The 27,294-nt window shown below is 54.3% G+C and overlaps 2 protein-coding genes across 11 annotated transcripts; both read left to right on the top strand.

The window, feature by feature from the left end:
* Window positions 1-415: 415 nt before the first annotated feature.
* TAS1R1 (taste 1 receptor member 1) lies at window positions 416-17,655 on the top strand. Of its 4 annotated transcripts, none has more exons than XM_033228563.1 (6): window positions 416-468; window positions 8,217-8,523; window positions 12,256-13,017; window positions 14,318-14,530; window positions 14,825-14,945; window positions 16,550-17,655. In XM_033228563.1, exons 2-6 carry the CDS (start codon window positions 8,260-8,262, stop codon window positions 17,479-17,481), a joined length of 2,292 nt encoding a protein of 763 aa, XP_033084454.1. In that variant the 5' UTR covers window positions 416-468; window positions 8,217-8,259; the 3' UTR covers window positions 17,482-17,655. The 4 variants fall into 4 exon arrangements, with proteins under 4 accessions (XP_033084454.1, XP_033084455.1, XP_033084457.1 ...); XM_033228566.1 differs by lacking the exon at window positions 416-468 and adding an exon at window positions 12,063-12,132 and having other exon boundaries at window positions 8,494-8,523; XM_033228564.1 differs by lacking the exon at window positions 416-468 and having other exon boundaries at window positions 7,323-8,523.
* A 243-nt stretch (window positions 17,656-17,898) lies between these two features.
* ZBTB48 (zinc finger and BTB domain containing 48) lies at window positions 17,899-27,227 on the top strand. 7 transcript variants are annotated; one of them, XR_004441125.1, is made up of 11 exons: window positions 17,899-18,023; window positions 18,425-19,183; window positions 19,989-20,230; window positions 23,817-23,928; window positions 24,498-24,716; window positions 25,109-25,195; window positions 25,385-25,539; window positions 25,961-26,097; window positions 26,184-26,344; window positions 26,706-26,794; window positions 26,866-27,227. XR_004441125.1 is itself a non-coding variant. In XM_033228571.1 (11 exons), the coding sequence occupies exons 2-11, from the start codon at window positions 18,494-18,496 to the stop codon at window positions 27,160-27,162; spliced, it is 2,046 nt and encodes a 681-aa protein (XP_033084462.1). In that variant the 5' UTR covers window positions 17,899-18,023; window positions 18,425-18,493; the 3' UTR covers window positions 27,163-27,227. The 7 variants fall into 7 exon arrangements, 6 of the variants coding, with proteins under 6 accessions (XP_033084462.1, XP_033084463.1, XP_033084461.1 ...); XM_033228571.1 differs by having other exon boundaries at window positions 24,594-24,686; window positions 25,130-25,195; window positions 26,180-26,344; XM_033228572.1 differs by having other exon boundaries at window positions 24,594-24,686; window positions 26,180-26,344.
* Window positions 27,228-27,294: the final 67 nt, after the last annotated feature.

The raw sequence follows: 27,294 nt of genomic DNA, 5'->3' as shown, positions 1-27,294 counted from the left end.
AGGAGTTTGAGACCAGCCTGACCAACATGGAGAAACCCCCTCTCTACTAAATATACAAAATTAGCTGGGCATGGTGGCATATACCTGTAATCCCAGCTACTCGGGAGACTGAGGCTGGAGAATCACTTGAATCCGGGAGGCAGAGGTTGCAGTGAGGCAAGATCATGCCATCGCACTACAGCCTGGGCAACAAGAGCAAAACTCCATCTTGTAAGGTTAGCCGAGAGAAAGAACGAGTGGACCCAAAGTCAGGCAAGCAAGTTTATTAACCTGCTGGGCTGCTCCACAGCAATCAGAGGAAGCAGCAGCCTGGGCTTACAGACTAGAGGGTATAAGTATATTTTAGGGAGGGAGCAGGGCTGCCTAGGGGCTGTTTCTGGGTAAAACCACTTCCTGGTTGATGGGCAGATGTTAGGGGAAAAAAACAACAGCTGGGGACCATCTGCCTTGGCAGAGGACCTGTAGGTGGTGAGAAAAAGAGGGGACAGAGAAAAACAAGGGGTGGGGAAAACATCCGCCTTGGCGGAGGGCCTTTGCTGGGTTGGGTCCCTAACATTCCAGCCTTTAATAGGTAATAGAGAAGGGGCGTCGTTGCCTTCTGACTGCTTCTAGCTGAAGAGGGGCGATGTTTAGGGAGAAAGGCTGTGGGGTTGGTACAGTTGTTCTTGAAGCTGCTGGTATTCTTAAAGTAGCATCATGTCTTGTACTGACCCATCGAGAGCGAGCGAGGGCTGTTAGCACGTTGTCACCTCTCACCATGGGTGAAGGCTCTAATGTGGTCCCGTAAAAACTGGGTAAGGAGATGTAGGAGGCAAGGGCCAAATGCTAAAAGGAGAAAAAGGGTTATGGCAGGGCCCAGGAGGGGCATTAGCCAGGGTGCCTAGGGGTTACGAAACCACTGGGGCCAGGAGTCTGAAAGGCGCTGCCTGATTTCAGAAGCCCTTTCATTTAACCGTCAGGCTGCATCTCGCACTAGTCCTGACTGGTTAGTATAGAAACAGCACTTGTCTCCTAAGAAGATGCACAGTCCACCTTTTTCGGCAGTGAGGAGATCTAAACCTCAACAGTTTTGAAGTGACACTGCTGCTAAAGAGTCTATTCAGGGCTGGGCACGGTGGCTCACGCCTGTAATCCCAGCACTTTGGGAGGCCAAGGTGGGTGGATCACAAGGTCAGGAGATCGAGACCATCCTGGCTAACACGGTGAAGCCTCGTCTCTACGAAAAATACAAAAAATTAGCTGGGCATGGTGGCGGGCGCCTGTGGTCCCAGCTATTTGGGAGGCTGAGGCAGGAGAATGGCCTGAGTCTGGGAGGCGGAGCTTGCAGGGAGCCCAGCTCACGCCATTGCACTCCAGCCTGGGCGACAGAGCGAGACTTTGTTTCAAAAAAAAAAAAAATGTCTATTTGGGATTGGAGAATAAGGATAGATTCAGCTATGTCTTGTAGGCTGTCCGAGCGATCTTTTGAGACAGCGTGTAGTAGGGCAGAGAGGTGGACAAGTATTGGGGTGAAAAGGCCCAACACCAGGCCATGGGGGCTACGAAGTCCAGCGGAGTCAAAGGAATAAGAAAAGACACGAGAGAAAGTGGGACCAGGGGACCAACTCTAGTATGAAGGCTGCGAAGGACCTGAGCTCTGGGAGCCCACGCTATTTATTGGTGATGAAACAAAGAAACAGGTGGTGAGGATGTGGGGGTTGAAAGGAAGCCCTGTATCAAGTGAATGAGCTACAGCTGCGAGGGTGTAGCATTTTATTAGAAACATATGGCTACTTGAGATAATGGGAGTGCTAGAAGCAAGGAGCCAGCAAGTCTAGAAACATTCCAAAGGCCACGAGGGTTTTTTTTTCTTTTCTTTTGTTTGTTTTTTTGAGACAAAGTCTTGCTTCCTTGCCCAGGCTAGACTGTAATGGTGCAGTCTTGGCTCACTGCAAGCTCCCTCTCCCAGGTTCACGCCATTCTCCTGCCTCAGCTTCCTGAGTAGCTGGGACTACAGGTGCCTGCCACAACGCTCGGCTAATTTTTTGTGTTTTTGGTAGGGACGGGGTTTCTCCATGTTAGCCAGGATGGTCTCAATCTCCTGACCTCCTCGGCCTCCCAAAGTGCTGGGATTACAGGTGTGAGCCACAGCGACTGGCCAGGCCATGAGGGGTTTTAAACCCTGGACATGTTCCAAGACTCTTTTACATTATGTCAGACATGCAAGCCTGCCTCAGCTTCTCTCCCATCACTCAGTTTTTCTCCCAACAGACAAGCCTGCTATCCTTGTTCCTGTTGCAGTAGTAATTCCTAGTCCTGTAAGCAGGGGTATTAGCTGTACAGCTCTGCGTTGACGGACTTGAGCTTTAATAGGGATTGGTAAACTCTGATTTCCAGGGGCAATGTCAATTTTGGGGTTTAAGAAGACTAGGGTGCAGGTGCCAGTCCAATTGGTAGGGAGGCAGACATAGGTTGAGGTTCCACACAAGAAAGATATACCTTGGCTGGGCAGAAAGAACTGGTTATGTATACTGAAAAAGCATGTGAGTTTATTGTTTTCATTCTCCCACATGCCTAGAGTGCTTGCTAAGGCGGCTCCAGTGAGTGGCTGAAAAGGAGTTGCAGGGATAATTGGAGTGGCTCCTCGTGTTTTATTCTCCCATTGGAGAAAGAATTGTTTTGTGTCTACCAGGAGCCATTCAAAAGAGTAATTGAAAGAGGGTATAAGGAGGCATTTGGCCAGGAGGGGAGCCGTGCTGCAAGAGGTCCATGGGTGAATGGCCATACAGCCTGTATGTCTGCCATTACAAAATCTTGACTGTTTAGTAAAGAGCTGGTGGTGACTTTTGGGGGTCCTGAAAAGTGGACGAGTTGTTTAAATTTGGCCGTTTTGGTGACCTTAAAATTTTGGTGGTCGTTTGGGGCTTGAAGCTGTAAGGTATGGTTACATTGATGGGACAGTAGGTGACCTAAAGGTAGACCTGAGGGCAGATTACATTGGATACGCACAGGGGCTTGGAAAGTCAGACCGGCGTTGGTGGTCGCAGGGCCGTGAATGGGCTTGTCATTACTTGTATATTGGGTAAGGCTGGAGATACAGGAGCGTAAAAGTTGTACTATGCGCCCTGTCAGAGTGTTTTTTGTCATATCTATGACAGAAAATTTAGCCAATGACTGCATGTCTAAAAGTTGTAAAGGGCTTTTTCCTTCATAACAGGGGTGATAGGTTAACTTAGTAAGAACCCAGTCTTTTGAGGGAACAGAGGTGGCAACATAGGTGGTAGTTGATAGGGAGATACAGAGCCAGCAGTCTTTTGCTAGGATGGGGTTGGACTGGTTTCGTAGGAAGGGAGTTAAGCTAAGGGTCTTGTAGAGGTAGCTGGGTAGTATTGGAAGGGGAGGTGTGGCTATGTGGAGCAGCCAATGGATTAGGAGAGTTATATAGGCAAAGAGTAAGTAGGAAAATAAATAAGTGCATTTCATCTGGGGAAAAGTCATATAGGGTGCCTTGAAAGAGGAGGTCATCTATCCACTCTAAAAGAGAGTCCAGAGTGGGAGTTTGGAGCTGAAACCAGGAGATGTCTTGGTGGAAAGGATGATGAGAGTGAAGTGGCAAGGTAGGCAGGAACAGGGCATTGGAGAGAAATCAGGAATGTACTTGCGATTGTCAGGAGGAGAAAGAGGAGTCTGGGTATTGTTTAAGTGTCTCCTTTATGGACAGGCATGAGGCAGAGTTTAGTTGGGCCAAGGAGGGTACTGGAGAATTGGCGGAAGGCAATGGTGGGTCAGTTGTAGGCGGATCAGTTGTAGGAGCCCTTTTTAATCTAGAACGTTGGTACCAAGAAGCATGTCCTGAGAGTTTGGCTGCAGTGGGGATTGTGAGGATGATTTGGAAAGGGGCTTCCCACTTAGACCTGGGGCTGGTCAGGTTAAGAGTTTTTAAGAAGACATGCTTTCCTGGAAGGAGAGTCTGGTTGGTGGAGCCTTCATGGGGTTTTGGGAGGGCCTGGTCAGCTTGTTCATGAAGGAGATGGTGGATGAGAGAGAGTGTTGGGATGTATTCTCCTAGCTGAGAGTTAGAAGAGGGCCTGTTTTGTAAGAGGAAAGGGCGTCCATACATTAACTCAAATGGACTGAGGAAAGAGGGTGCTTTTGGGCTGGCTCTGATGCGGACTAGGGCTATGGGCAGAAGGGAGGTCCAGCGTTTTGGACTTCAAGAGTGAGTTTGGGTAACTGAGTTTTAAGGACGCCATTTGCCCTTTCAACTTTTCCTGATGACTGGGGTTGATATGGGATATGGAGGCGCCACTGGACACCGAGGGACTGAGAAACCTGTTGGCTGATTTGGGAGATGAAGCTAGGAGTTGGACTCCTAATTATGTTACTGTTGGGGTGGAGAGTTGTACTTTGGAGGGGGAGACCGTATACGCTTTGTTAGCAAGAAAGTTTAGAAGGGTAATAGTGTGAGTCTGAGAGTCTTCTAGGGAGGGACTACAGAGGAGGAGGTCATCCACATATTGAAGAAGACGGCTGGGGGAAAGGTCTAAGGAGGTGAGGTCTTGGGCTAGGGCTTGCCCAAAGAAATGAGGACTATCCCTGAAGCCTTGGGGAAGGACAGTCCATGTGAGTTGCTGTGATTGGAGGGTGTCAGGGTCAGCCCAGGTGAAGGCAAAGAGGTTTTGGGAATCAGGATGTAGGGGAATGGTAAAGAAGGCATTTTTTAGGTCAATAGCAGTGTAGTGGGTGGTATTGGAGGGGATGAGAGAGAGAAGTGTATACAGGTTAGGGACTATGGGGTGAATATGGCGGACTGCCTGATTAATGGCTCGGGGTTTTTTTTTTTTTTTTTTTTTTTTTTTGTGAGATGGAGTCTTGCTCTGCCGCCCAGGCTGGAGTGCAGTGGCCGGATCTCAGCTCACTGCAAGCTCCGCCTCCTGGGTTCATGCCATTCTCCTGCCTCAGCCTCCCGAGTAGCTGGGACTACAGGCACCCACCACCTCGCCCGGCTAGTTTTTTGTATTTTTTTAGTAGAGACGGTGTTTCACCGTGTTAGCCAGGATGGTCTCGATCTCCTGACCTCGTGATCCGCCCGTCTCGGCCTCCCAAAGTGCTGGGATTACAGGCTTGAGCCACCGTGCCCGGCCGTTTTTTGTATTTTTTAAGTAGAGACGGGGTTTCACTGGGTTAGCCAGGATGGTCTCGATCTCCTGACCTTGTGATCCACCCGTCTCGGCCTCCCAAAGTGCTGGGATTACAGGCTTGAGCCACCGCGCCCGGCTGGTTTTCAAAATTTACAACCTTATGGGCAGCTTTGTTAAGGCCTGCAATGAGGCAGGTAATCATATGGTTATGGGATGCCCGGCCAGGGTGTGTGGGTTGGTACTCCCAGGAAGGCTCTTCCTGGGGAACAGCAGTGACTCCTACAGGCTTAGTAGGATCTTGCCGATGAAGATCGGTGGCGTGTGCCTGGGCTGCGAGACACAGTCTTTTCTTTTTTTTTTTTTTTTTTTTTTGAGACGGAGTCTCGCTCTGTCGCCCAGGCTGGAGTGCAGTGGCCGGATCTCAGCTCACTGCAAGCTCCGCCTCCTGGGTTTACGCCATTCTCTCGCCTCAGCCTCCCGAGTAGCTGGGACTACAGGCGCCCGCCATCTCGCCCGGCTAATTTTTTTTTTGTATTTTTTTTAGTAGAGACGGGGTTTCACCGTGTTAGCCAGGATGGTCTCGATCTCCTGACCTCGTGATCCGCCCGTCTCGGCCTCCCAAAGTGCTGGGATTACAGGCTTGAGCCACCGCGCCCGGCCGAGACACAGTCTTTTCTTCTCTTCTGGAAGGAGGGTGGAAGAGAGGATGATGTAGAGATCATGCCAAGTGAATTCATAAGATGGGTAGGATATTTAAATTAATTGTTATAAGTATTGGAATTGGAGCAGAGGGACCCAAGACATTTTCCAATTTGGGAGAGGTCAGAGAGGGAGAAAGGGACGTGGACACCGACAATCACCTCAGCTCCTGCCACCTCCCGGAGGGGACGTGAGGGGGCTGGTTAAGGGGCATGTTGGGCCTGAGAATGGGTAAGGGGTAGAGACGGTGAGGATTCGGAGTCAGAGGCAGAGTGGTTGGAGAGATGGGGAGAAGGGGGCAGAATAGGAATGGTGACATAAGGTGGGGGATTGGGGTGGTTTAATGGAGGACCATGATGGTGGCGAGGGGGAAATTGGCGGGGTTAAAAGAAGAGGAGTCGGCCGGGCGCGGTGGCTCAAGCCTGTAATCCCAGCACTTTGGGAGGCCGAGACGGGTGGATCACAAGGTCATGAGATCGAGACCATCCTGGCTAACACGGTGAAAATCCGTCTCTACTAAAAAATACAAAAAAACTAGCCGGGCGAGGTGGTGGGCGCCTGTAGTCCCAGCTACTCGGGAGGCTGAGGCAGGAGAATGGCATGAACCCGGGAGGCGGAGCTTGGAGTGAGCTGAGATCCGGCCACTGCACTCCAGCCTGGGCAACAGAGTGAGACTCTGACTCAAAAAAAAAAAAAAAAAGAAGAGGAGTCATCGACTGGGGCTGTAGGAGAGTGGCAGAGGGCAAGTTGGGTTTGGAGCAGGCGAGGAGGATTTGGAAAGTAGAACAGGACCGGCAGAGAGAAAGGTGGCTACGGAGAGTGAAGAAAGCCTGAACCTAAGGAATCTTGGACCATTTCCCATTGCGGTGGCAAAAGTTGTCTAAGTCTTTAAGTACATTGAAATTGAAAGTGCCGTTTTCGGGCCATTGGGAGCTATTGTCTAATCTGTATTGAGGCCAGGCAGTATTAGAGTAGAAAAGCAGCTTCTTAGGATGGACCTTTGAACGGAGCCTGAGGACACTGAGGTTGCACAGAAGACACCCAAGAGGGGTGGTCTTAGGAAGCATAGAATGAGAAACTCCTCTGGTGAATGGAGGGGGGTGGGTAGAGGAAGAAGAGACTGCCGGTCAACAAGGATGGCAGGAGAGGGTGTCCCCTGTCCTGCAAGCCCTGTCCAGAATAGAGGAGGTAGCCACTCAGTCAGACGTCCCTGAAATGGAGGAGCCAGAGGCCTGGAGGCCAGAGGAAGCCCTTGGCCCAGCGCTGGGTCTTTTGGGAATTCAGAGACGGTCAAGGATTCTGGGTAAATGGCAAGAGTCTCTTTTACTCACCTCTGCAGAAGCTCTAATGATGAATGAGGTTGCCAACAATGGGAGAGTCCGAGAAATCCTCCAGGTCTTCGGCAGTTTCGGGAAGGGGAGGGTGGCCAGGAGAGAGGTGGGATGAGGGGGAAAGGCTCTATCTAGCACACAGCCCAGGAGGAGGGAAGGAGGGTAGGAGGGAGTGAGAGAGAGAGAGAGAGAGACAGAGAGAGAGACAGAAAGTCCTCTGGGGATGCCCGGCCAAAGCCTACCCATTCCTGGGTTGCGGCACCAAAATATAAGGTTAGCCGAGACCCAAAGTCAGGCAAGCAAGTTTATTAACCTGCTGGGCTGCTCCACAGCAATCAGAGGAGGCAGCAGCCCAGGCTTACAGACTAGGGGGTATAAGTATATTTTAGGGAGGGAGTGGGAGCTGTTTCTGGGTAAAGCCACATCCTGGTTGATGGGCAGATGTTACGAGAAAAAAAACAACAGCTGGAGAACATCTGCCTTGGCAGAGGGCCTGCAGGTGGTGAGAAAAGCAGGAGAGGGAGAAAAACAAACAGGTTGGGGGGGAACATCTGCCTTGGTGGAGGGCCTTTGCTGGGTTGGGTCCCTAACACATCTCAAAAAAAACCAAAAAAAAAAGCCTGAAGTTTCTGTATAAGGAGGGACTTGAGGGAATTCTGCCTCCATAGCGTCTTAGGACTGAAGAGCATAGTAACATCAATTCTTTACAGAATGTCCAGCCTGCTGGTCTGTCCTGCAAAATTTGAACTTGCCAGCCCTCACAATGTGAACCAATTCCTTAAACTAAATTTCTCACTCACTCTCTCTCTCTAGAAAACACTGACTAATGTAGCAGGTTTCTCTGCTCCAGGACCTCAGGAACTTTTTGATGCTAATACGCTTCTCCATCAGGGCCAGCTTGTTCCTCCTGCTGAGCTTCAGAGCCCTTGTTGAAGTTGTGGTTTGGGGAACTGGACCGATGACCTCAAAGGTTCCCTTCTACCCCCAAGCCTCAGAGTCTAGGAGGCTAGAGGGTTTCAGCAGGGCCTTGTCCTTCTTAGCTCTCTCTGCTTGGCTTTCTCCACAGGCCTGGTAGCTTCAATGAGCATGGCTACCACCTCTTCCAGGCTATGCGGCTTGGGGTTGAGGAGATAAACAACTCCACGGCCCTGCTGCCCAACGTCACCCTGGGGTACCAGCTGTATGATGTGTGCTCTGACTCTGCCAATGTGTACGCCACGCTGAGAGTGCTCTCCCTACCAGGGCCACGCCACATAGAGCTCCAAGGAGACCTTCTCCACTATTCTCCTAAGGTGTTGGCAGTGATTGGGCCTGACACCACCAACCGTGCTGCCACCACAGCCGCCCTGCTGAGCCCTTTCCTGATGCCCCTGGTAAGCTGGAGCCTCAGACCTTTGCCCGTCTCCCTTCAGGCAAGTCTGGGCTGGGGCACGTGGGCAAGAGCTGCTGTCCCCTCAAGGTCCCCTGGATCTCTTGGGTGGTCACTGCTCTTTAGTCACAAGTCAGGGGTCCCTGCCCAGCGTGGTTCTGGCCTCAGCCTTCCTCTCTTTCCAGGGCTGCTTCTAGATCCCTGCCTCCACTCTCATGGGAAAACCCATTCTCCTTGGGAACTACTGCCACTCAGCTGCACTCCTGCTGCCCTCCACTCCCCTCCTCCCTCCAGAGGTTCCATTGCCTTTGTTAGGAATGGACACCCTGGACGGGCACTGTGGCTCATGCCTGTAATCCCTTGGGGAGGCTGGGCAGATCTCTTGAGGCCAGGAGTTCGAGACCAGCCTGGCCAATATGGTGAAACCCCATCTCTACTAAAAATACAAAAGTTAACCGAGAGTGGTGGTGTGTGCCTGTAATCCTAGCTACTCGGGAGGCTGAGGCAGGAGAATTGCTAGAACCTGGGAGGTGGAGGTTGCAGTGAGCCAAGATTGTGCCACTGCACTCAAGCCTAGGTGACTGATGCCTTGTCCCCCCACCACCACCCCCCAAAAAGGACACCCTTTGCTTCCCACCCCATAGACTGTTCCACATCATCCCAGTCTCTCCTGCCTGCCTTTCCTTCTTCCCTCCTGGCTCAGAGGTGCTGACATCCCTCACCTTGCTGAGGTCAGTCCTGTCCCTGTGCTTATTCTTGCCCTGTACCTTGGACCACAGCCCCTCCTTGTCTTACGGATTCTTCCCCATGGGTTCCTGCCTGGCCTGTGGTTGCCGTCATCCCTCTCCCTCCTCCAGGCTCTCTACACTGAGCACTGACTCCCTGCCCCTTCCCATGGAAGCTTCCTGCTGGCTTCTCCCTCCCCTCATTGCCTCTCAGTCCCTGAGGGCTGCCCCTACCACTCTTGCTTTTGCTGTGAGCTGGGACACCTTCTAGGTCTCCAAATCTTACTTTGCAGTCCTTTATCTTAGGTGACTTCTTTTTTTTTTTTTTGAGATGGAGTCTCACTCTGTTGCCCAGGCTACAGTACAGTGGCGCGATCTCGGCTCACTGCAAGCTCCGCCTCCTGGATTCACGCCATTTTCCTGCCTCGGCCTCCTGAGTAGCTAGTGCCTGCCACCATACCTGGCTAATTTTTAGTAGAGACAGGGTTTCACCATGTTAGCCAGGATGGTCTTGATCTCCTGACCTCGTGCCGGCCTCAGCCTCCCAAAGTGCTGGGATTACAGGCGTAAGCTACCGTGCCCGGCCTATCTTAGGTGAATTCTTTGTGATTTTTTTTTTTTTTTTTTGAGACAGTCTCACTCTGATGCCCAGGCTGGAGTGCAGTGGTGCAATGTTGACTCACTGTCTCCCAGGCTCAAGCGATCCTCCCACTTCATACTCCCAAGTAGCTGGGTCCACAGGCATGTGCCACCATGCCTGGCTAATTTTTGTATTTTTTGTTGAGATGGAGGTCTCACCATGTTGCCTAGACTGGCCTGGAACTCCTGGGCCCAAGCAATCCACCTGCCTTGGCCTCCCAAAGTGATGAGATTACAGGCACGAGCCACCGTGCCCTTTGTGACATTTTAGACCAGTCCTCCTATGAGAGTCTTTCCTTGGAATTTATGCCCCGCCAGCCCCCTACCCGCGCCTGGCTTTCACTTGCAGCTCTTCTCTCCTCTTGCCCCACTTCCTCTGGAAAGGTAGGTGATTCCCCGGAGCAAGCTTCACCCTCCTCTCCTCCCCTTTTCCAGTTCCCAGGCAGGCTGTGGGCTCGTGGCTTAACTTCCCATTCTCAGTCCCCTCCCCTCTGATCTGAGCCCCTGACGCTGGCCCAACCTCACCATATCATGGACCCAGCAGAGCACAGATTGACCTTAGCTCCCTACACAACAAAAGCCTCTTTTCTTCCTGTATTGGCCCCACCCCTCTGGTGGAGGGTAGTGATGGAGCAGCCATCACCCCAGAGTCCTGCCCACTGCCGCTTCTCGTTGCCCTGCTCCCCGTCTTTCGTCCTCTCTGGCCTCCTTTTCCACTGCCACAGCCACAGCTGGAATTCAGACTAGCATTATCTCTCAACTAGATTCTTCCATCAGTGTCCTAAGGCTTCCCCCTGATTCTAGTCTTGAATCTTTTCTAACTCATTCCTCACTGAAGTCAGAGATATGCTCATAAAATGCAAGTCCTGGCCGCTGTGGCTCACGCCTGTAATCCCAGCACTTTGGAAGGCTGAGGTGGGCAGCTCATGAGGTCAGGAGTTGGAAACCAGCCTGGCCAACGTGGTGAAACTAAAAATGCAAAAATTAGCTGGGGGTAGTGGCAGGCACCTGTAATCCCAGCTACTCAGGAGGCTGAGGCAGGAGAATTTCTTGAACCCAGGAGGCAGGTGTTGCAGTGAGCCGAGATCGTGCCACCACACTCCAGCCTGGGCGATAGAGCAAGACTCTGTCTCAGAAAAAATGCAAGTCCGAACATAGCACTTCTCTGCGGATGTCCTTAGGGCCTCCCTGTAGCTTACAGCAGTGGCCCCCAACCTTTTTGGCATCAGGGACTGGGTTTGTGGAAGACAATTTTTCTATGGACAGGTGTGTGAGGGGTTGGTTTCAGGACGACTCAAGTGCATTACATTTATTGTGCACTTATTTATATTATTACATTGTTTTATTTATATATATTTATAAATAAATATATATATATAAATATATTTTATTATAAAAAAATATATATATTTTTTGAGACGGGGTCTCACTCTGTCACCCAGGCTGGAGTGCAGTGGTGTGATCTCAGCTCACTGCAACCTCCACCTCCCGGTTTCAAGCAATTCTCCTGCCTCAGCCTCCGAAGTAGCTGGGAGTACAGGCACTCACCACCACGCCCGGCTAATTTGTGCATTTTTTAGCAGAGATGGGGTTTTGCCCTATCGGCCAGGCTGGTCTCAAACTCCTGACCTCGTGATCCGCCCACCTCGGCCTCCCAACGTGCTGGGATTACAGGTGTGAGCCACTGCACCTGGCCATCATGTATTAATATAATAAAATAATTCTACAACTCCCCATCATGTAGAATCAGTGGGAGCCTTGAGCTTGTTTTCCTGCAACTAGATGGTCCCATCTGGGGGTGACAGGAGACAGAGACAGGTCATCAGACATTAGATTCTCATAAGTAGCGCGCAACCCAGATCCCTCACATGCGCAGTTCACAGTAGGGTTCATGCTCCTACAAGAATCTGATGCTGGTGCTGATCTGACAGGAAGGGAGCAGCTGTAAATACAGATGAAGCTTTGCTTACTCACCAGCTGCTCACCTGCTCCTGTGAGGCATGGTTCCTAACAGGCCACTGACCTAACTTCTGCCCTGACCTACACATGCTTCTCTTCTTCCTTGCAAACTGCCTCCAGTGGAAGTCCCTGAAGGTCCCCAAACACACGGGACTATTTCACTCCTATGCAAGTTTTGTCTCCTTTGCTTGGAATGCATCCGCTCCCCTCTTGTTCCCAGGCAGATTCCCACTCCTCCCCCACAACCCGTCCTGGTGGAGCCTTCGCAGGTGATTTGTCAGTGTCACAGGGTGAGTGGTGCTCTCCTGGTCTCCCCTGCTCCCTGCATCCCCACACCCAGCACAGGCCCAGGCATTGGGGGGCCTTCAGTGGAGACTTATGCCACTGAACTGGCTGAATGGCACCTCCCACAGATCAGCTATGGGGCCAGCAGCGAGACGCTCAGCGTGAAGCGGCAATATCCCTCTTTCCTGCGCACCATCCCCAACGACAAGTACCAGGTGGAGACCATGGTGCTGCTGCTGCAGAGGTTCGGGTGGACCTGGATCTCTCTGGTTGGCAGCAGTGGCGACTATGGGCAGCTAGGGGTGCAGGCACTGGAGAAGCAGGCCACTGATCAGGGGATCTGCATTGCTTTCAAGGACATCGTGCCCTTCTCGGCCCAGGTAGGCGATGAGAGGATGCAGCGCCTGATGCGCCACCTGGCCCAGGCCACGGCCACCGTTGTGGTCGTTTTTTCCAACCGGCCATTGGCCAGGGTGTTTTTTGAGTCCGTGGTGCTGGCCAACCTGACTGGCAAGGTGTGGGTCGCCTCAGAGGCCTGGGCCCTCTCCAGGCACATCACTGGGGTGCCCGGGATCCAGCGCATTGGGATGGTGCTGGGCGTAGCCATCCAGAAGAGGACTGTGCCTGGCCTGAAGGCATTTGAAGAAGCCTATGCCCGGGCAGACAAGGGAGCCCCTAGGCCTTGCCACAAGAGCTCCTGCTGCAGCAGCAATCAGGTCTGCAGAGAATGTGAAGCTTTCACGGCACACATGATGCCCAAGCTCAAAGGCTTCTCCATGAGTTCTGCCTACAATGCGTACCAGGCTGTGTATGCAGTGGCCCATGGCCTCCACCAGCTCCTGGGCTGTGCCTCTGGAGTTTGTTCCAGGGGCCGAGTCTACCCCTGGCAGGTAAGAGAGCCCACCCCAGCACCTTCTGTCAGGCAGAACAGCCAATCCTGAGATGAGCAGAGTGGGTATTCTCTGGTCACCCTAAATGCCAAGGGTGATAAATGCGACTAACTTATGGACTGTTTTTTTTTTTGAGACGGAGTTTCGCTCTGTTGCCCAGGCTGGAGTGCAGTGGCCGGATCTCAGCTCACTGCAAGCTCCATCTCCCGGGTTTACGCCATTCTCCTGCCTCAGCCTCCTGAGTAGCTGGGACTACAGACGCCTGCCACCTCCCCCGGCTAGTTTTTTGTATTTTTTAGTAGAGATGGGGTTTCACCGTGTTAGCCAGGGTGGTCTCAATCTCCTGACCTCGTGATCCGCCCGTCTCGGCCTCCCAAAGTGCTGGGATTACAGGCTTGAGCCACCGCGCCCGGCCCAGGACTGTTTTTTTTTGAGACAGAATCTGGCTCTGTTGCCCAGGCTGCAGTGCAGTGATGCGATCTCAGCTCACTGCAACTTCCACCTTCTGGGTTCAAGTGATTCTCCTGCCCCGGCCTCCTGAGTAGCTGGGATTACAAGCACCCACCATCACGCCTAGCTAATTTTTCTTTTTTTTTTTTTTTGAGACGGAGTCTCGCTCTGTTGCCCAGGCTGGAATGCAGTGGCACGATCTCAGCTCACTGCAAGCTCTGCCTCCCAGGTTCACACCATTCTCCTGCCTCAGCCTCCCGAGTAGCTGGGACTACAGGCGCTTGCCACTATGCCCGGCTAATGTTTTTGTATTTTTAGTAGAGATGGGGTTTCACCGTGATAGCTAGGATGGTTTCGATCTCCTGACCTTGTGATCCGCCTGTCTCGGCCTCCCAAAGTGCTGGGATTACAGGCGTGAACGACTGCGCCCGGCCTAATTTTTGTATTTTTAGTAGAGATGGGGTTTCACCACGTTGGCCAAGCTGGTCTCGAACTCCTGGCATCAAGTGATCCTCCCGCTTCAGCCTCCCAAAATGCTGGGATTACAGGCGTGAGCTCTCTTAGACAGATCTTTCTCTCTGATCCTTACCTTCTCTCACCCACTGTGTCTTGGAAGTGTCAAGTGACAAGGTCCAGGGCTAAAACTGTCTGTAAAGGAGCCTTTGTTAGAGGCCTCCTCTCAGGAGGTTGGTGGGGAGGGTTGAGGGGCTTCCTAAGAAGGAAGGGACTATACCTTCTCGATGGGCTGAAACCACCAGGATGGAAACCCAGGAAGGCCCCATGCCCTTGCTTCTGGGACCATGTGGGTCTGTGCTGTCTATGATGGCTTTGTGATATGTGTTTCTTTCAGCTTTTGGAGCAGATCCACAAGGTGAATTTCCTTCTACACGAGGACACTGTGATGTTTAATGACAATGGAGACCCCCTCAGTAGCTATAACATAATTGCCTGGGACTGGAGTGGGCCGAAGTGGACCTTCACCGTCCTCGGTTCCTCCACGTGGTCTCCAGTTCAGCTAGACATAAATGAGACCAAAATCCAGTGGCATGGAAAGGACAACCAGGTAATGGGGATGTGGCCATTCACCAGGTAACTGCCTTGTGGGCAGCCTAGAGCCTGGGGGTGATGCTGACACAGTGTACAGGGAGCAGGAGGGGGACCCCAGGGGTCCAGCTGCCACCACTCTACCCATCCTGGCCAGGGAAGCAGGGAAGACATTCATAGGCGAGTGTGCAGATGCCCTGGGGCGGAAGTTCACATTACCGGGGCCCTGCCCTGGGAGTGAGCCCTGAGGGCAGATGCACAGAGATTCTGTTTTCTGTTCCACATGTGAGCTGGCCCCTCTGGCTTCTTACAGGTGCCTAAGTCTGTGTGTTCCAGTGACTGTCTTGAAGGGCATCAGCGAGTGGTTACAGGTTTCCATCACTGTTGCTTTGAGTGTGTGCCCTGTGGGGCTGGGACCTTCCTTAACAAGAGTGGTGAGTGGGCAATGGAGCAGGCGAGCCACCCAGCACTCCCGGGGGCTACACGGTGGAGGGAGGCCTCCCTTGGTCCCCATGTGCACATGCCCTGCCCCAGATCCAGGGCCCAGTCACTTGGCTGCCAGTTAGCTTCAGGTTGGAGGACTCCTGCTATCAGACAGAATTCTGATAAAGAGAATCAGCCGCTGGGTGCAGTGGCTCATGCCTGTAACCCCAGCACTTTGGGAGGCCAAGGCGGGCGGATCACTTGAGGTCAGGAGTTCGAGATCAGCCTGGCCAACATGGTGAAACCCCGTCTCTACCAAAAATATTAAAAAATTTGCTGGGTATGGTGGCGCGTGCCTGTGATCCCAGCTACTCGGGAGGCCGAGGCAGGAGAATCACTTGAACCCCGGAGGCGGAGGTTGCAGTGAGCCAAGATGGTGTCACTGTATTCCAGCCTGGGCGACAAAGCGAGACTTTGTCTCAAGAAAAAAAAAAAGAGGCTGGTCGTGGTGGCTCACGCCTATAATCCCAGCACTTTGGGAGGCCAAGACGAGAGGATCACCTGAGGATCAGGAGTTCGAGACCTGCCTGAGCAACATGGTGAAACCCCATCTCTACTAAAAATACAAAAAAAATTAGCTGGGTGTTGTGGTATGTGCCTGTAATCCGAGCTATTCAGGAAGATGAGGCAGGAGAATCTCTCGAACCCGGGAGGCAGAGGTTGTGGTGAGCTGAAATTGCACCATTGCACTCCAGCCTGGGCAACAAAAGCAAAACTCCATCTGAAAAAAAAAAAAGAAAAAGAAAAAGAAAGAGTCAGCCAACTGAAATCCTTAGACCGAGGTGTGTCCTCTATTAGACAGCTGTCATCACAACTCCTACAAATGCAACCGTATCCTGAATTCAACCTCTTTCTCTAAATGAATGTAGCTATTGTTCCCTTTGTACCCTCTTGTCCTACTCTCCCTTCTGTTGCCCATGCCAAAGACAGCTAGCTCCTTGAACAGCTTGGCCTGAATACAGATACTAGCATGTCTGCAACAGAGAAGAAAACAGCATTCCCCATCCAGCAATGCAAGATCAAGAACAGAGTGCAAATTAAATAGCTAAGGACTCATGTCCTTTGTTGGTGTCCAGGGGCCACATTCTTTCCTTTCACCATCTCTGTAGGGACAGGAATACTTCCCTTCTGTCCTCAGAGGGTCAGGACTCAGAGAAACCACAGAGCAGCAGCTAAGGAAAATGGTTCATGGAAATGCTGGAGAGAGAGAGGGGTTAAAATGCCCTCCCTTGGGAGCAGGCTGTTCCCATTGGATCGTAGCCTCTCTGTTATGTGGGCAGAGCTACCAGGGTAAGGTCCTCCCTAGGGTTTGCAAAACCTTCATGGGATCATGAGCCATATAGAACTGACCTGTGTGTCTCCAGAGTCTGTAATTAATACAGGCATTTTGAGGAAATGCTTGGCCTCAGGCCCCACTCCCGGCTACCCCCATCCCACCATGCCTAGCACAGTCTAGCTGCCTGGGTACAATTCTCCCAGTATTTTGCAGGCCCCTATTTCCTATTCCTACTCTGCTCATCTGGCTCTCAGGAACCTTCTTGGCCTTCCCTTTCAGACCTCTACAGATGCCAGCCTTGTGGGAAAGAAGAGTGGGCACCTGAGGGAAGCCAGACCTGCTTCCCGCGCACTGTGGTGTTTTTGGCTTGTCAAGAGCACACCTCTTGGGTGCTGCTGGCAGCTAACACGCTGCTGCTGCTGTTGCTGCTTGGGACTGCTGGCCTGTTTGCCTGGCACCTAGATACCCCTGTGGTGAGGTCAGCAGGGGGCCGCCTGTGCTTTCTTATGCTGGGCTCCCTGGCAGCAGGTAGCAGCAGCCTCTATGGCTTCTTTGGGGAGCCCACGAGGCCTGCATGCTTGCTGCGCCAGGCCCTCTTTGCCCTTGGTTTCACCATCTTCCTGTCCTGCCTGACAGTTCGCTCCTTCCAACTAATCATCATCTTCAAGTTTTCCACCAAGGCACCTACATTCTACCACGCCTGGGTCCAAAACCATGGTGCTGGCCTGTTTGTGATGATCAGCTCAGCGGCTCAGCTGCTTATCTGTCTAACTTGGCTGGTGGTGTGGACTCCGCTGCCCACTAGGGAATACCAGCGCTTCCCCCATCTGGTGATGCTTGAGTGCACAGAGGCCAACTCCCTGGGCTTCATATTGGCCTTTCTCTACAATGGCCTTCTCTCCATCAGTGCCTTTGCCTGCAGCTACCTGGGCAAGGACTTGCCAGAGAACTACAACGAGGCCAAATGTGTCACCTTCAGCCTGCTCTTCAACTTCATGTCCTGGATCGCCTTCTTCACCACGGCCAGCATCTACGACGGCAAGTATCTGCCCGCGGTCAACATGCTGGCTGGGCTGAGCAGCCTGAGCAGCGGCTTCGGCGGGTATTTTCTGCCCAAGTGCTACGTGATCCTCTGCCGCCCAGACCTCAACAGCACAGAGCACTTCCAGGCCTCCATTCAGGACTACACGAGGCACCGCGGCACCACCTGACCAGTGGGATCAGCAGGCATAGCTGGTAGCCTTCTCTGTCCTGAGGGTCGAAGGTCGAGCAGGCCGGGGCTGTTTGGGAGGCCTTTGGGCACCTCAGTCTGGGGTTGGGACGTGTAAGCGCCCGGGAGGGCCCAGACCAGGCTCCGGGCTGCCAAAATAAAGAAGTGAAATGCGTATCTGGTCTCCTGTCGGGGAAGAGGGTGAGGTGTCGCGGATTCAAGTCTGAACCCAGAACCTGGAAAACGCTGGATGCCCAGCTTGACGTTGCTAGGCAACCCCGGAGGCGGGCCCAGCGCCAAAAGAACAAGGCGTGGCTTCATCCCCTCATCCCATTGGCCGTTCTCTGCGGGGCCCCGCCCGCGGGTGCCGGAGCTAGAAGCTCTACGCTTCCGAGGCTCCCCTCCTGGCCGGCACGCTCTGACGTCACGTCCGGCGCGGAGACGGCGGCGACTCCGCACGGTCGGCGGGGCACGTTGGTTCGTGGGCTGTGGAGGCGACGGAGCCAGGGGCTGGTGGGGCCGGCTCAGGGAGGACCTGCCTGGGTGAGGAGGGCGCGGGGTGAGGGAGGGAGGGGCTGCGGGCCGCCGTGGCTGCCTTCCGCTCGGCCACTCGGGACCTGTGGGCGCGGCGTGGGCTCCGCTCACCTGTCCGCGGCCGCCGTCCTTCCCAGTCCAGGATCCTCTCACTGCCGGGCGTCAGTTCGCGCTCATCCCGTGCCTTCTTTCCCCAAACTTGGATTTTTCCCACCAGGCCCTTTTTCATGACCCTGACCCCCCGTCAGCATCCCCCCTGGCCAATCCAATATGGCCCCCAGTCCCCGGGAGGCTGTCAAGTGTGTTCCTGCCCTCCGCGTGCACCCCTCACCTTGACCGAAGCCCTCGTGCTGATAAATGTGATTATTTGAGTGGAGGCCAACTTCCCCTTTCTCTCTCTTCGACTCCAGGGGCTTTCTCTTGCATACCCTCGCTTGGGCTGGCCAGGGTGTCACTTCTGCCTCCCCGCCTTCCAGACCATGGACGGCTCCTTCGTCCAGCACAGTGTGAGGGTTCTGCAGGAGCTCAACAAGCAGCGGGAGAAGGGCCAGTACTGCGACGCCACTCTGGACGTGGGGGGATTGGTGTTTAAGGCGCACTGGAGTGTCCTTGCCTGCTGCAGCCACTTCTTCCAGAGCCTCTACGGGGATGGCTCAGGAGGTAGTGTCGTCCTCCCTGCTGGCTTCGCTGAGATCTTTGGCCTCTTGTTGGACTTTTTCTACACTGGTCACCTCGCTCTCACCTCGGGGAACCGGGATCAGGTGCTTCTGGCAGCCAGGGAGTTGCGAGTGCCAGAGGCCGTAGAGCTGTGCCAGAGCTTCAAGCCCAAAACTTCAGTGGGACAGGCAGCAGGTGGCCAGAGTGGGCTGGGGCTCCCTGCCTCCCAGAATGTGAACAGCCTCGTCAAGGAGCCGGCAGGCTTGCAAGAAGAGGAAGTTTCGAGGACTCTGGGTCTAGTCCCCAGAGATCAGGAGCCCAGAGACAGTCATAGTCCTCAGAGGCCCCAGCTCCATTCCCCAGCTCAGAGAGAGAGCCCCTCCTCCCTCTGTGGGAAACTCAAGCAGGCCTTGAAGCCTTGTTCCCCCGAGGACAAGGAACCTGAGGACTGCAGAGTGCCCCCAAGGCCCTTCGAGGCTGAAGGTGGCCAGCTACAGGGCGGGAGTAATGAGGTACTGTGCCCAGGGTGCTGGGACTGGGGAGACAAGTAGAGGGAACAGACGCTTTTTTTTGGTATAATAGGGACCCTGGGCTGGGTGTGATGGCTCATTCACGTGAGTGGTTCAAGTGGAAGGCGACAGGGATGGACGAAGTCCATTGTAATCCTAGCACTTTGGGAGGCCAAGGGGGGTGTGGATCACTTGAGCTTGGGAGTTCGAGACCAGCCTGGGCAACATGACGAGGCCTCATCTGTACAAAGAAAATACAAAAATTAGCCGAGTGTGGTGGTACACACATGTAATCCTAGCTACTTGGGAGGGTGAGGTGGGAGGATCACTTGAGCCCAGGAAGTGGAGGTTGCAGTGAGCTGAGATGGTACCACTACCCTCTAGCCTAGGTGACAGAGCAAGACCCTGTCTCAAAAAAAAAAAAAAAAAAAGACCTTAAGACAATCTCTGTTAATGTGGGTTTGGAACAGGCTTTCTCCAAACAAAGGAAGCTGGTGATCTCAGGCTGACCTTTGTGCAAGCCCCAGCTATTCATGGTTGCCACCTTCCTGAGAGGAGTGGGCAGCATCAGGGTTACAGGTGTTTCCCCAGGGTAGTGTTTCCATCCGAGCTTCCGGTTCCCCACACACACAGTCACTTTCCTCTGAATCCAAGATTCAGATGCTCTGCCTTGGGCCCCTGAAGGAACAGTGTCTGATGAAGGGACTTGTCAGGGTTGGGGCTTGGGATGGAACTGGAGCTGGGTCCCTGCAACTCCTGCTAATTCATTTGGTGACCCCACCCCCTCCTGCTGCCTATTGTGCTCTAGTGGGAAGTGGTGGTTCAAGTGGAGGCCGACGGGGATGGTGATGACATGTCTGAGCCTGAGGCTGTGCTGACCAGGAGGAAGTCAAATGTAATCCGAAAGCCCTGTGCAGCTGAGCCAGCCCTGAGCGCGGGCTCCGTAGCAGCTGAGCCTGCTGAAAACAGAAAAGGTACAGCGGTGCCGGTCGAATGCCCCACATGTCATAAAAAGTTCCTCAGCAAATATTATCTAAAAGTCCACAACAGGTAAACATTCTGTTTTTCTATTTTCCTGTCTGCCATTCCCGCGTCGGGGGAGGGGTCTTGCACGTCCCACTTCTGGGTGAGGTAGGGGCTGGGGGACCCATCGCGGACCCACGTAGTGCCTGGCCTTGGCACACCTCTGACAATCAGGAAGTGAGAGTCTGCTTTGGGTTAGATTCTTCTTCCTCACTGTCCTGTGAGGACTGTGGTTGGAGATGGGTTTGTGGACATCTTGTCAACAGGTTCCACCCACTGTGGACCTTGACCTTCAGCTGGCCTCTGCTGACAGAATGAGAAACCTGTGGCCCGTGTGCTAGAGCTGAGGCCCAACCTTAGGTGTTTCTGAAGCCTGGCAGTGTGGGCTTTGGGCCACAGTGCTGAGCCTTGGGTCAGTGCTACCTGTGTTTCCAGGGAAGTGTTCACTCTGGGGTGTCAGTGGAGTATTAAAGTCCAGTTACCTAAACCTTCAGTGTCAAATAAAGTAACCAGGAACTCCAGGGGCTGTTAAAATTTTTATTTTTACATTTAGTGGAGACAAGGTTTTGCTGTGTTGCCCAGGCTGGTCTCAGACTCCTGGGTTCAAGCAATCCACCCACCCTGGCCTCCCAAAGTGCTAGAATTATAGGTTTGAGCCACCATGCCCAGCCCCCAGGGGCTATTCTATGTTTTTTTTGTTTGTTTTTGTTTTTGAGTTGGAGTCTTCCTCTGTCACCAGGTTAGAGTGCAGTGGCACGATCTCAGCTCACTGCAATGTCTGCCTTCTGGGTTCAAGCGATTCCTCTGCCTCAGCCTCCAAAGTAGCTGGGATTACAGGCATGCGCCACCAAACCTGGCTAATTTTTTGTATTTTAGTGGAGACAGGGTTTCACCATGTTGGCCAAGATGGTCTTGATCTCCTGACCTTGTGATCTGCCCACCTCGGCCTCCCAAAGTGTTGGGATTACAGGTGTGAGCCACCACGCTTGGCCTATGTTATTTTTTATTTTATTTTATTTTACTTTATTTTTTTTGAGACGGAGTCTCACTCTGTTGCCCAGGCTGGAGTGCAGTGGCATGATATCGGCTCACTGCAACCTCCACCTCCCAGGTTCAAGTGATGCTTCTGCCTCAGCCTCCTGAGTAGCTGGGATTACAGGTGCCTGCCACCACGACCAGCTAATTTTTGTATTTTTAGTAGAGATGAGGTTTCACCATCTTGACCAGGCTGGTATTAAACTCCTGACCTCGTGATCCACCTGCCTTGGCCTCCCAAAGTGCTGGGACTACAGGCGTAAGCCACCATGCCCGGCCTTTTTTTTTTTTTTTTTTTTTTGAGACAGAGTCTCACTGTGTCGCCCAGGTTGGAGTGCAGTGGCATGATCTTGACTTACTATAACCTCCACCTCCCAGGTTTAAGTGATTCTCCCGCCTCAGCCTCCTGAGTAGGTGGTATTGCAGGCGCACGCCACTACGTCCAGCTAATTTTTTTACTTTTTTTTTTTTTTGGAGACAAGTCTCTCTGTCACCCAGGCTGGAGTGCAGTGGCTCCATCTCTGCTCACTACAACCTCTGCCTCCCAGGTTCAAGCAATTCTCCTGCCTCAGCTTCCTGAGAAGCTGGGATTACAGGCGTGTGCCACCACACCCGGCTAATTTGTTTTGTATTTTTAGCAGAGACGGGGTTTCAGCATGTTGGTCAGGCTGGTCTTGAACTCCTGACCTCGTGATCCGCCTGCCTCAGCCTCCCAAAGTGCTGGGATTACAGGTGTGAGCCACTGCGCCCAGCCATTTTTTTACTTTTTAGTAGAGACGGGTTTCACCATATTGGCCAGGCTGATCTCAACCTCCTGACCTTGCGATCCACCTGCCTCGGCCTCCCAAAAGTGCTGGGATTACAGGTGTGAGCCACTGTGCCCAGCCCCCAGGGGCTATTTTAACTTAAAATTTTAAATTAAATAAAAATTCAGTTCCTCAGATATGTTAGCCAAATCTGAAGTGGTGAGGAACCACGTGGCTCCGGGTGGCTGAATTGGGCAGTGCTGACATAGCACATTTCCATCATCATGGAGAGTCCCCTTGGGCAGCACTGCTCTGGAGTCCCTTCAAGCCCTGTGGGAATGGTGGCCCAGTGACATGCCTTCCAATGCTGCCACTCCCAGCCAAGACATCACTAGTCTATCATGGTGTTTTTTTTTGCCAAGCCAGGTAGGGCGGCACACGAGTAATCACCTGGAATGGGAGCAGGGGGAAATCTATTTGCTGTCCCTGTGCACCGTGTTTGGGGCAGCTGCTGCCAGTGGAATGTTGGGATGACTCCAGTGTGGGGGGGGTCCTGGGGCAGCCTGTGTGCTACTGGATGCTCGCTCTCAAGTGCCTTGCCGGGGTAAGGCTGGGGTGGTTTCCATCCCTTCCTTGGGCTTCAGCTTGCTGAACTGGCCCTGAGAACTGGGAGGGGATGGCTTCATGAAGTCATTTTGATGGGGGATGAAGATAGTTGCTGTAGAGGAAGAGGATGAGAGAGTTGCTTGGCCTCTGGCAGGTGGGAGGGGCTGTCGCAGGCTGCACAGGGACTCTGAGGTCGAGTTCATTTAGTTCATTCATTCAACAGTCTACCAGGTGGCCAGCAAGGCTGTGTGGGTGCTTGGGATGCATTTAAGGGAACTAAATAAAGGTCCTTGTGCAGCCGACCTGCTTGCCGGGCAATGCAGGTAACAGATAAGTCCATCTGCCTGCAGTAGATGGTGAGGAAGTGCTGTGGAAAAAAAAAGCAGAGGCGGGCCAAGGGGTTGGGGGGTTGGGGGTTGGGTTCGATTGCGATTTTAAGTAGCCAGGGTCTCGGCAGTCTTACTCAGAAGGTGAGATTTACGCAGAGACTCAAAGGCAAAGAAGTTGACCAAGTGGGTGACTGGGGAGCATCTGGGTAGAGGGGAGAGCCAGGGCGCTGGGGTAGGAGGATCCTGGGGGCGTGACAGGGGCAGCAAGGAGGCACATGCCTGATCCAGGTGGCCAGATGACACCCTGGCAAGGGGAGGGCTGCCTCTGCCCTGAGGGGCTCCCGGGCCCTTTGAGTGGGGAGCACTGGGGATATGTGAGCCAAGAGGTGCTGAGGTCTCCCTTAAACTAAAGGGTCTTTCTGGCTCCTGAACTGAAACCTGTGGGGGAGGCAGTCACAGAGCCGGGAGACCAGATAGGCAGCTCCCCTGGCTACCCGGGAGAAACTGTTGCCGAGCTAGGTGGGGCAGTGGAGTCAGGTGAGGATCTGGCCTTGGGTTTGAAGCTCTTGGAAGCCTTGAGTTGCTTCTCTAGTAGCCAGGACCCAAGATCTGCCTCTGTCTTCAGACAGAATGCGGCCACCTGGGCCTCCCCATAGGCCTCTGTGCTGGTCAGATCATGGCAGCCTCTTAGGACCTTTGTGAGCTTCTTGCCACGGCTCTCTCCCTTGTGGAGAGTCTCCATGCTGGGAGAGGCTTCTGGGCTTGTCCCTGCACCTTAACCAGCTGGTGTCACCTCAGAACACTTGTTCCCCTTAGAAGGGACCCAGAAGGGGCCCTGGGTGAGGGAGAGATGGGAAACCCTCGCAGCCACCCCACCCCTGTGGCTTCTCCTGGCAGGAAACATACTGGGGAGAAACCCTTTGAGTGTCCCAAGTGTGGCAAGTGTTACTTTCGGAAGGAGAACCTCCTGGAGCATGAAGCCCGGAATTGCATGAATCGCTCGGAACAGGTACTTGGGAGCTGGCCCAGGTACTTGTGGGCAGGGCACACTGGCCTCCCTGTCTTCCTGCCATCCGGGAAGGGCCCCAGGAGACTGTCTGAGAGGGGTACTGTAAACTCAGGAAAGCTGTGGGGTCCTTGGATGTCATCAGGTCCATGCCCTGGTACAGGTGGGGACACAGGTCCTGAAGGCGGAAGGGACAGGCATAGGAGGGACTCTGTGGGAGGCATTTGGGGTTGGCCTTTCTAGGCCCCTTGCCCACCTCCACCTTGGGCTTTGGAGAAGGGGAGCCTCTACAGGGAATGGCAGCAGGGAAAGGCCCCCTGGCCACCCCCAGCAACCCCACTGCTGGCTTCTGTGTCAGGGCCTGCTGAAACCCAGACCTACTTTTTCTAGAGGCCTGTCAGCAGCCACTGGGGCCAGGGACTGTGGGTGAGGCCACTCGGACCCTGCCCCCAGTCTGTCTGGGCTTGAGAAGGGCCTGGTGTGCGGTGGGCTTGCAGCACTCAGTGACGGTCAGGCCAGGCAGGTTACCTGTTGCCCTCTCCTACCCTAGCATCCCCCCCCCGTCCAGACAGACTCTTCCCAGCAGCAAGCGGAAGCCCGGGCAGAGGCTGCTGTCACAGGCAGAGGCCCCCGCTGATGCCGGCCCTGCTTGCCCCTCACACTGCCAGGTCTTCACGTGCTCCGTGTGCCAGGAGACATTCCGCCGGAGGATGGAGCTGCGGGTGCACATGGTGTCTCACACGGGGGAGATGCCCTACAAGGTCAGGCTTGGCCTGTCTCCAGGGCCAGGGGTGGGTAGCCCCAGGATCCCTCCTGCTGAGCCTTTTACGTGGGGTGCTATCAGGCACCTCCCTCACAGTAGCTGTCAGGGAGCCTGCCTTCCCTGCCTGTCCAGCGCCCCCTTATCTGGACAGGATTGCTGGCTGCAGCCTCACCTCCAGGGTCCTTATTAGGCCCTTGTTTCTTTCCATGGAGGACAGGCTTGGCATCCTCTGGGCAGCTGAGCTCTGAGGGCCCTTCCTTGCGCCATCCTTCACACCAGATCGGGGTCCTCTCAGTATCATCTCCCTGGGGCCCCCTGTTCCCGCCCTACAGTCCAAGGGTGGGTGGCAGGGTGTCATGGGTGCAGGCTGCCCTGGAGGGTGCAGGCTGCCCTGGACATGACTGTGGGCCTCTTTTTCAGTGTTCCTCCTGCTCCCAGCAGTTCATGCAGAAGAAGGACTTGCAGAGCCACATGATCAAGCTGCATGGAGCCCCAAAGCCCCATGCAGTAAGTGACAGGCAGGGCTGGGCATGTTTTGATGCTGGCATGAGCAAGAGTGAGCTGTGCCCAGAGTGGGCAGCCAGCCGTGTGCTTTCTGTTGTTCAGGGGGAGGGGGCTTGTGGGTCTCTCAGGCAGCCCTTCCCTACTCTCACCCTGGCCCTGGTCCCTCCCTCTGCCTGCCTGGTCTGCCTGCAGTGCCCCACCTGTGCCAAGTGCTTCCTGTCTCGGACAGAGCTGCAGCTGCATGAAGCTTTCAAGCACCGTGGTGAGAAGCTGTTTGTGTGTGAGGAGTGTGGGCACCGGGCCTCCAGCCGGAATGGCCTGCAGATGCACATCAAGGCCAAGCACAGGTGTGTGTCACCTGTTCACTCCTGGGGCCCAGTCCTGCTGCCAGCCCAGGCTTGCACCGGCAGGGAAGAGTTTGCTGACTTCTACACAGATGAGTGTGCCCTCGGCCTCCACCCTGAATCTAGTGCCTACAGCCTTTCTGGGGTAGTGGGACCCGAAGGGCAAGCAGCTGTGCCAGGCAGAGAGGCTGGGGGCACTTGTTTCAGGCTCCGACAAGCCTCTGTGCCTCCGGGGCAGATTCTGAGCTTCCTTAGTGTCTTGTGATTCCCTGCTCATAGACTGTCCTGCTCTGGGGTGGAGGTGGTGCCCCTTTCCTAGCACTGCCCAAGCCCTCTTTCCACCAGCCATGCTCCTAGCTGTAGCAGAGCGAAGGGGGTCATTTCCCTTGGTGATGGCCTCTGCCCTATGTCCCCACCCTAACAGGAATGAGAGGCCACACGTGTGTGAGTTCTGCAGCCACGCCTTCACCCAAAAGGCCAATCTCAACATGCACCTGCGCACACACACGGGCGAGAAGCCCTTCCAGTGCCACCTCTGTGGCAAGACCTTCCGAACCCAAGGTGAGGTATGCCCCGCCCCTCCCCTCCCCATCCCCATCCCGAGGCCAAGGCCCCAGGCTGAGCTCTTGCCTTGTACCTGCAGCCAGCCTGGACAAGCACAACCGCACTCACACCGGGGAAAGGCCCTTCAGTTGCGAGTTCTGTGAACAGCGCTTCACTGAGAAGGGGCCCCTCCTGAGGCACGTGGCCAGCCGCCATCAGGAGGGCCGGCCCCACTTCTGCCAGATCTGCGGCAAGACCTTCAAAGGTACCTGGGCGACCCTGGGAGAGCCTTTTCCTGTTCATCTGAGTTGGAGGGTCTCTGAGGAGGAAACGCTCCTTTCTTGCCAGTGAACCTCTCTTGTGCCCCACACGGTAGAGTTGAGAGTGGACCTGCTTCGAAGGCAGGGGTGTCCTGTGCAGTAGTGACCTTGGGTGGCACTGGAGAGCCTGGCAGGGCCTGTGCAGCACTTTTAAACCACTGGCCCCGCATATTGCAGAAAGAACCCCCTGCCCATGGCTTGGTCCCCTCCCTTGCTGCCTGTCCCGACCTCCTGCTGGGCTTCCTTGAGGGTCCCGGGGCCCGGGGCTCCTGCACGATCCCCTCCGTGTTCTCCTCCCTCCTGCAGCCGTGGAGCAACTGCGTGTGCATGTCAGACGACATAAGGGGGTGAGGAAGTTCGAGTGCACCGAGTGCGGCTACAAGTTTACCCGGCAGGTAGGCCAGGCCCTGGGCCCCTTCCCCTCCCCCAGGATCCCCTGAAGTCCTGAGCTCTCCTTCCCTGCCAGGCCCACCTGCGGAGGCACATGGAAATCCACGACCGGGTGGAGAACTACAACCCGCGGCAGCGCAAGCTCCGCAACCTGATCATCGAGGACGAGAAGATGGTGGTGGTGGCGCTGCAGCCGCCTGCGGAGCTGGAGGTGGGCTCAGCGGAGGTCATTGTGGAGTCCCTGGCCCAGGGCGGCCTGGCCTCCCAGCTCCCAGGCCAGAGACTGTGTACAGAGGAGAGCTTCACCAGCCCAGGTGTCCTGGAGCCCTCCCTCATCATCACAGCTGCTGTCCCCGAGGACTGTGACACATAGCCCACTTTGGCCGCCAGAGCCCACTTGGCCCCACCCAATAAACCATGTGGCTTTGGACTCACGTATTTCAGCCTGACAGTCTCTTCTCCAGTGTCCTGGAGTCGGGGAAGTGCTGCCTTCCCACCCATGCCC

This window comes from Trachypithecus francoisi, unplaced genomic scaffold (assembly GCF_009764315.1).
Source record: "Trachypithecus francoisi isolate TF-2019V2 unplaced genomic scaffold, Tfra_2.0 Lachesis_group12, whole genome shotgun sequence".
Classification (NCBI taxonomy): Eukaryota; Metazoa; Chordata; class Mammalia; order Primates; family Cercopithecidae; genus Trachypithecus; species Trachypithecus francoisi.
Note: the sequence above shows the minus strand (reverse complement) of the source record. Positions and strands in the feature narration are given on the sequence as shown.